The sequence below is a fragment of the Pteropus alecto genome, unplaced genomic scaffold (assembly GCF_000325575.1).
Source record: "Pteropus alecto unplaced genomic scaffold, ASM32557v1 scaffold100, whole genome shotgun sequence".
In the NCBI taxonomy this organism is placed as follows: Eukaryota; Metazoa; Chordata; class Mammalia; order Chiroptera; family Pteropodidae; genus Pteropus; species Pteropus alecto.
In genome coordinates this window covers 636,197-645,137 of record NW_006430723.1, presented here as the reverse complement: position 1 = coordinate 645,137, position 8,941 = coordinate 636,197, and the positions used below count along the sequence as shown (strand labels likewise).

Below are 8,941 nucleotides of genomic sequence, written 5' to 3'. Positions count from 1 at the left end.
TTCAAATATACAGTACATTGGTTAGACATTTATATAGTTTATAAAATGATCCCCCTAATTGCTCTTTCTCTTCTCTGGCTCTACACATAGCCATTACAATAATGCTGACTGCATTCCCTATGCCGTGCTCCTCATCCCCATGACCATCTATCAACTACTAATTTGTACTTCTTTAATCCTTCACCCCTTTCTCCCAGCCCTGCCCCCCCACAATGTCATCCCCTCTGGCCATCACTAGATTGTATTCTATATTCGTGAGTCTGTTTTTGATTAGTTTGTTCTTTTTGTTCCTTAGATTCTGCATGTAAGTGAAATCATATGGTATTTATTTTTCTCTGTCTGACTTATTTCACTCAGTATAATAACCTTTAGGTCCATCCATGCCATTGCAAATGGTAGGAATGCATTGTTAATGGCTGAGTAATATTCCATTGTATATATGAACCATAACTTCTTTATCCAACTGTCTATTTAGGGACATTTTGTTTTTTTCCTTATCTTGGCTATTGTAAATTGTGCTGCCATGAACAAAGGGATGCGTAGATCTTTACGAATTATTAGTTTTTTGGTTTTTTTTTTTTTGGATAAGAACCCAGAAGTGTAATTGCTGGGTCAAAAGGTATATCCACTTTTAAGTTTTTTGAGAAACCTCCATACTGTTTTCCATAGTGGCTGTACCAATTTGTAATCCCACCAACAGTGTATGAGGGTTCCCTTTTCTGCACATCCTTGTCAAACACTTGTTGTTCTTTGATCTATTGATGATAACAATTCTGACAGTTGTGAGGTGATAGCTCATTGTGGTTTTAATTTGAATTTCTTTGATGATTATTGACCTTGAGCATCTTTTCATACGTCTATTGGCCATCTGTATTTCCTCTTTGGAGAAATATCTGTTTGGATCTTCTGCCCATTTTTTAATTGGATCATTTGTTTTTTTGTTGTTGAGTTGTATGAGTTTTTTATATATTTTGGATTTTAACCTCTTATCAGATGTATCATAAGTGAATATCTTCTTCCATTCAGTCAGTTGTCTTTTCGTTTTGTTGATGGTTTCTTCTGCTGTGCAAAAACTTTTTAGTTTGATACAGTCCCATTTGTTTATTTTTTCTTTTGTTTCCCTTGCCCAAGGAGATATGTCCAAAAATAAATTACTAGTAGCAATATCAGAGAGATTACTGCCTATGTTTTCTTCTAGAAGTTTTACATTTAAGTCTTTAAACCATTTTTAGTCTATTCTTGTATAAGGTGTAAGAAGGTGGTCCAGTTTCTTTTCTTTTTGCATATATGCATGTGTTTCTTTTGATGATTGTTTATTTTGAAGCATCACGAACTAACTTGATCTGATGGATTTTTGTGGAGAAACTTAAAAAGGAGTCTGTAACAGAAACATTGTGGTGAGTTACACTGTACACTCAAGCATAAGGAACAGCTGTCTGCAGTCAGCCCGACTTGGCGTGGATTGCCTCTGTTTTTTTTCATCTAGTTAGTGCTTTTCTCAATAAGCACTCTTGTGGCTGAGTTAGGGAGCAAGCTGGTTTGGGGGAGGAAATCCATGGGTCTAGTCATTTTCCTTGGTGGTAAGCTTTTTATGGGTGCCTGATTGATCTGCCTGGGGATTTTTCTAGTGCCAGTGAGTAGGAAGTGTGTGATACAAGATGCCAAGAGCCCACAAGAGAATAGCTCATAGATGGGCTCTCCAAAGAGATTTATTTCATTTATAGGCCTATTTTTTCCTATTATGATACATGAGTTTTTTCAATGATGGATATGATGCTTATTTGAGAAGAAACTGTGAAGAGTGTTAACAGTATAAATGTATAGCTTAAACGTATAAATTTTTTTCAAGGTTTCCCCTAAGCTTCATACCTCAGATAGCTAACTTCCATGATGCTAGTATATAATATGAGGCTAACAACATATGCTAAATATCTGCAAGCCAGATCAGTCTTTTTTCTATGTTCTCATGGAAATCAAGGGAATCCATCCCTACTGCAGGTTAGGATGGTTGGTATAAGACTGGGAGAAGTATGGTAAGACAAATTCTGGTAGCATTAAAATGTTTACATGTTAAAATACTCAGTTCCAACATTCAATTCTATTTAGGCAAATGCTGAGTTAGGCCTTTTCTGGTTCTCAGCCTCTATAACTATCTTCTCTCTGTAGTTCCAGCTATTTAACTTTAGCTTGCAGGATCAGCATCATCTTAACCTCTAAAAGAATCTTAAGGGTAGGAAGAAGAACCTAAAGAACTGTAGTCCAGCACTCTGAAACTTAGCATCAAGCCTTATCCTGACCTAAAGCCTTATCTTTATAATTAGGTTAGTGTCTTATCCCATAGACCCACTTCCTGCATTTTGTTCCCACCCCAAGCTTGTGTCTTTTAGCAAATTGAAAATGCAAGACAAATATAACTTTTTAAATTTCTGATAGATTTATGTCACATTTTGTATGTTGTCATGTTTGTAGATATTTGTACCATTCATATTTTTTTGACTACTACATACCTACTGGATGATTTTTTTTTCACAAATTTAAAAGAATATTTTACGATTTAGCACTGAATTTGAATGTGCCTAATTTTAAGTTTGCAAAATGTGCCTTGCTGACTTATGTCTTTACTTTCTCCAAACAGCTATTTACTAATATTGACCATTTTTAATTGTTTTCAGAACTGTAAATGCTTGTATATCTAAAATTGGTTGTAATATGGCTGTCCCAGAAATGTAAAACATAGTGCTCTTTCTGCCCATTTGTTCACTCATTTATTCATTCATTCATTCAGTAACTCTGACCTTTCTGACTCTCCATTTACTCAGCTCAAATGGTTGTGAAGATTACTAACAGTATAGGTAAGATACTTTCAGAAATTAGAAGCTGAGAAGTAAAAAAACACACAAAAACATTTGCTATTATAATTATATACAGTTTAGCCTGGAAATTAGTACTCTATTCTGCCTTCGGACCTACTGTAGGACATGCTGTCCTTTGTTCTTTCACTTGTAGCAGAATTCAGAGTTTTTCTAACAGGTACAAATCCCTATTCCGACACTGTATGGAAATATTAGACTTGAGCTCCACTCTTATTTCTCTGTTATTTTTTGTATTCTCTAAACTGTAAATACATGCTATCATCCTCTAGCATGATACGTGGCACCTGATAGGACCCAGTAAGAATTTCATTGTGAGTGGGAGTGTAGATTGATACAATATTTTTGGAGGGTAATTAGGCAGTATCTTTCAAAAATTTGTTTGCATATCCTTCATCCCAGCCATTTTGCTTCTAGGAATTTAGATATATTTAAGGATGTTTACATTGCATCGTGTTTGTAACAAAGAACCAAAAAACTGAAAATGGTACTTATAATCAGTGGAATACTATTCAGCTATTAAAAATAATAGAATGGATGTACACATAAATCGGGAAAATCTGTATCCAAGATATATTGTAGCATATGTATAATATACTGCTTTTGTATGAAATAGAGAATACATGTGTATGTACAAATATTTATATACAATATAGAATAAGTGTGAATATAAGCCCTTGGAAATATCTAGAATAACCACACAAGAAACTGTAGGAATAGGTGTTAACTTTTCATTCCATGTCCTGGAGTATTTGAATTCTGAAGGGTATGAACGTGAACTCATCGACCTGCGCTTCCTGCTGCGGGCTAAGGAAGGCACTGTAGCCACCACAGTCCTATTTATTAATCAAGCTTCTCAGCCAGCCGGTCTGATGACGTCATCATGATTTTTTTTTGAGCGGTGGCGCATGTGCAGTGGCAAAGGAGCCTGGGAACTGCGTGGGTTGCTGCCTAGGTGCTTCCTGTCTGCTGTCTTGTTTTGGCACCGAGGGAGTTGTTCTGGCGTCTTTGGTGCTCTTGGCATTTGGTGGGCGGCATCTTGGGGCCCACATGAGCCAATGGCATCGTGCCCGCGGTGGTTGGGGCCAGGGTCGCGTCTTTTCTGGACGTTCTTCATCCAGGAGGAAGGGCGGAAACCACATCCCGGAAAGGTAATATGCCTCGGCCCCTGGACATAGCCCTTCGAGCTCGTAGCTCTTGGGCCCGGGCTTCATCTCTTGTGGTCTGCCTGCTACTGCCGCGCGCTTGGCCCGTCCGTCCCTTGCTAGCAGGTACTGACCCACTCGCCACTCCGCCCACAGTAGCTGAAACGGACCGTCTGTGATTTTCCGGTTTCTCTTATCCTTTTAAAAGAGAGGCTCTGGTCATTGCCTCTCTGGTGAAATGCAGAGGGACTGTTTTTTGAGGTGGGACCGTCAGTGTTGGGGATACCCTTGAATTGCCAAAATGGAGTCCCCCCGAATTCTTGAAGCTGTGTTGTTTTGGCACTGAAAATGTGAGTAATAACTAAGTTTGAGTGAAAAAACCCACCAGTACCGCCGAACTTCTTACCGAAAAAGTTGGTTTGTATTGGTTCCAGGAATCACAAGGGGCGTACTGTTGCTTCCTAACAGGTCTTATTTGAAATACCTATTTTTATAGGTTCAAATGACTAACTTTGAGGTTGCTCATATGTTCAGTGAACTCTTCTTTATTCCTTGAGACCTTTCTTCATCTCATACCTCATTAAGTCTCCTTCATTTACTCTCCTGAAAATCTTTTCAATCTTTCACCTCCTTTCTGTCAGCATCTTAATACAGACGTTGCCTGATTTATTGCCGTGAGGTCCTAAGTAGTGTACCTATATTTGCTCATTTCCTTCCAATCCATTCTTCACATAAGAAATCTTTGTAATAGGCAGATTGGACCATTGCTCATAAAGGTCGCTCAAAAACATTGTTTCAAGGATAAAAACAAACTCTTTACCGTGACCTTTAAGACTGTGTGGTCTAGAATCCTTTCTGCTTCTCCAGTCCCAACTTGTGCCAGTTTGCCCTCACTTTCTATGCTTCGGATATGCTGAGTTAACTTTAGTTCGTTCTAACTTATCCGACAGAAGTCAGCTCAAATATTACTTTTCACTGTGACAACTAGAATTAGGTGAAACTTACAGTCCCTTTTCTATCTGGTTTTCTTTTAAAACGTCAACTTGAATTTCCCTACTGATCGAATTTGATGGAATCAGTTGTATGAGTACTAAAACTTAAGTGAGGGAATTGAATTTAAACTATTTCAGTCAACATGTGGGTATTAATGACACGTTCATATTTAGGACCAAGCTTGATTTTATCAGGGATACAGAAGTTCGGCTATCTCTGGTTTTAGATATGCCTTATTTGTTAAGACCTTTGCCCTGTTTTGTTGCCTTATGTCTGTTTTTAAGATGGGGAAACAGGAACAAAGGAAGTACAGATTGTTAACTAGGTGGGGTTGAATTAATGGAGCAGCAAAATGCAGAGAAAAGAAGGGACCTACTGTGTGAGCTGTGATTTCCCTTTTCAGGGAGTCTTCAGTCTGTGCAGGGAGACAGGCCAACATAAAATTTGGCTAACAAAAAATGTATTAATAGGTGGAAGGACTATCTCCCAGTTGGACAGCGGATGCCTGGGACTCGTTTTATTGCTTTCAAAGTTCCTTTAAAAAAGGTAAGCAAAAGTTAATTCAATATTCCTTCAGAAATCTAAATTAACCATGTAAAACACTGATTCTCATTCCCTTTACACTCCATTTTCTTTCTTTATAGCAAATACTTTGTAATACACCCTTTACTATCCTGAAATGAAATTCGTAGATAAATACGACCTACTTCCATACTTAGTTTTAAAGAAAAAAAATCAGTGTAAGTATAATATGAAGACTAAATAAAAAATTTATAATAAAAATTTATATATTTTATGTTTCAGTATGTAAATGTTTAGGCATGACTATACTGGAAATAAAGAAGTAGTTACTTGCACCAGGAATGCAAAAACTGCAAATAAAGACTGATCTAAATGGGTTATATTACTTTAGTGGTAGGAGTTTCCATGGCAGTGAACAGCTCTGAGTAGACTGCCAAATAAAACAAAGTACAGTCTTCATTTGTTTAGTAAGATGATTGCTATCCTGGAAAATCCGATGTACATTAAAACTGTGTAAAAACCCTTTGTTTCAGTTGTGAAATGGAGTTAGTTTCTAAGGCTTAGATAATTATGAACAGTTTTTCACCTATGTGAATGTTGAGTAGGACATTCAAGAGTCATTCAGGTATGAGACACATTTGTAGGACTTCTGAATTTGGCCAGATGTCTAGCGTCTATGACCCCAACCTCTAAGTGTCAGTAAGACCCCTTTGCTTGTATTGTCATAACCAAAAACAAACAAACAAACAAAAAACCCCTGAATCAGCAAGGTCAAAATTTCAGCATGAAAACTCTGAAAATTGTGTTTTTGTTTAAACTAAGAAAGGAATAAGTGGGGAAAGCATTTGACCAATATAAATAAGATGAGAAGAGATTCTATGTCTCAAACTGCCCAGCATAGCATGGATTAGCATCAGGAAAAGCACACTTTGAATTTATTGGGAATTTATTTAATTTGTGACTTAGGTCAGGGTTCCTTTTTCACTTATATGTCAATTCTGCATCTCTGGTCTTAAAAATTTGTCATTTCATAAAGATACACACATGGTTCTCATTCACATCCACCAACACCAAGCATACTGTTTGACATATAATAAATACTTATCAAGTCTTTGTTGAATGAATGAATGGATTCTTACCCACATTTGCAGTTGCTGTGACATTTCTCCTTTATTCCTCCTCTTCTCTATGCAGTTGTCCTAACTCCTCAAGTCCCTACTCCATGGCCTCTAAAAGTGGATTCTTGAGATTTTACAAGAGTCCCTGCTTAGCTCATGCCTGAAAGTACATCAGCAAGAGAGAAAACAGACTTCAGTTTCCTTTCTTCCACACAGCCACAAATCTTTACTGTATGATTTCATAAAAAGCCTCTTCTAGCTCTGTATACTCAAGTGATTTTATTCAGTGTTGGGCTTGTTTAAGGTACCATAATGAGAATGACAAAGCTGTATAACCTCTCCCAGTGCAGTCCCTATTCATGCAGTATACTTACACTCATGGCAGTGAAGTGTGGCATTGGTTTCCTGTGTGTTTATGGAAGTCACTCAAGGAAAAGCATTCTCAATACTTAACAGTCACTACTCCAGCACACTGGAATATAAAATAGAATATGTTAAATGTCAAATAAATGCCATGGCAAGAAATACCTCGGAATTCTCAGGAGTGGGAAATAATAACAGGGTTAATCAAGGAAGGCTTCCTAAAAGGTTGTGACTTTTTTAGTTATCTAAAGTTAGTTGTTTAGATAGCTAGAGGTGATAATTGACCCATCAGCTCCAAGTCTTAAAGAAACTGACTGGAAAGATTGTATGTCTTGTAATTAATTTACTCTTCAAAACTTACAATATTATGCAAAAGACTCAACATCATAAATCTGTTAAATCTTCGTAAGTTATAAATTTAACAGCATCTGAAATAGGCTGATTCTAAAACTCATATAGAAAAATAAACATAAATAGCCAGGAAAATTCTGAAAAAGAATAATGGTGGAAGGGAGTCATCTAGCCCTACCAGATATGAAGCCATATTAGGGCAGTGAAAGTGTTGCTATAAGGGTAAATACATGTCATACATAAATTGGTCAAAAGTTTTGGAATTACAGCATTAAGAGTGACTCAATGTAAAGTATGGACTTTAATTGATAATGATGCGCCAGTGTTGGTTCATTGATTCTAACAAATGTACCACACTGATATGGAATGTTGATGGTGAGATAGGCTGTGTGGGGTGAAGGAGAGAGGGTACAAGTGGAAACTTCCTGTACTTCCTGCTCAGTTTTGCTATGAACCTAAATGTGCTCTAAAAACTAGTCTGTTAAAAAAAAAAAAAACTTGCTGGCACTTGAATAACCAATGAGATCAATGGGACAGAATACATAAATAAGTCAAATACGTTAAGAATATTTAACAGTAAGGCCCATTCTTCGTATGTATAGACATTCAAGGTGTATTTATAAGTGCCTATATATAGGCACTCCACTTGGAGCTGAAGATACAGTGGTGGACAAAATAGATGTGGTCCCTGCCTTCTTGGAGTTACAGTCTGGTTAGGGGACCAATATGAAACAAACACAAACATATAGATGTGAGCTTATTTTCTTCCCTCCACTCTGGAAGAGAGGATTGTAATATAACTTGTAAATTTCAGAAACGTGAAAACATTCCTTTGAATCTCATTGTATGTTAGCATCACAAGGCTTGAATAAATGAATAATAAAGGATTTTAAGCACATCTTTGCTATTTCTTATTATTTCTTCTCTCTGACAGAGTTTTGAAGAGAATCTTGCTCCAGAAGAACGTTTTTCTCCCTTGGATCTTTTTGACAAAATTCAAGAACAGAATGAAGAACTTGGACTGATTATTGACTTAACATATACTCACCGCTATTATAAACCAGAGGTAAATAGAAACCTTAATTGAAAAGGACTTTCTGTTTGATACTATAATAATTCATAGTAATTAGTAATTATCACCTTATGCTAAGGCGAATCCAGGTTTTTAGTGGGTAATACTTCAAAAAGGGAATCAAGTGGTTTCTTTTGTTACACCTTCCTTTTTCTTTTCTTTTTTCCTTTTTCAGACCTTTCCCTTTCCTTTTCCCTTTCCCTTTCCCTTCCTTTTCCTTTCCTTTCCTTCCTTCCTTTCTTTTAAATTTATTTAAATTAGTTTCGAGTATACAGTACATTGGTTAGACGTCTGTATAATTCATAAAACGATCCCCACAGTTGCTCCCTCCCTCCCCTGGCCCTCCACCTAGCCATCATATTAATGCTAACTGCATTCCCTATGCCATGTTCTCCATCCCCATGACCAACTATCAACTACTAATTTGTACATTTTTAACCCTTCACCCCATTCTCCCAGCCCTCCAACCCCCCTCCCCTCTGTCTGTCACCCAATTGTTCTCTATAT

The 8,941-nt window shown here is 37.0% G+C and overlaps 1 protein-coding gene across 1 annotated transcript in view; it reads left to right on the top strand.

The window, feature by feature from the left end:
* Nucleotides 1-2,004: 2,004 nt before the first annotated feature.
* The window catches only part of DUSP11 (dual specificity phosphatase 11), a 22,476-nt gene continuing 15,539 nt past the window's right edge, over nt 2,005-8,941 (top strand). Inside the window, exons 1-4 of the mRNA XM_006905184.3 lie at nt 2,005-2,033; nt 3,770-4,021; nt 5,479-5,554; nt 8,297-8,428. Coding sequence (XP_006905246.2) covers nt 2,005-2,033; nt 3,770-4,021; nt 5,479-5,554; nt 8,297-8,428 — 489 coding nt within the window. The remainder of the gene's footprint in view (nt 2,034-3,769; nt 4,022-5,478; nt 5,555-8,296; nt 8,429-8,941) is intronic.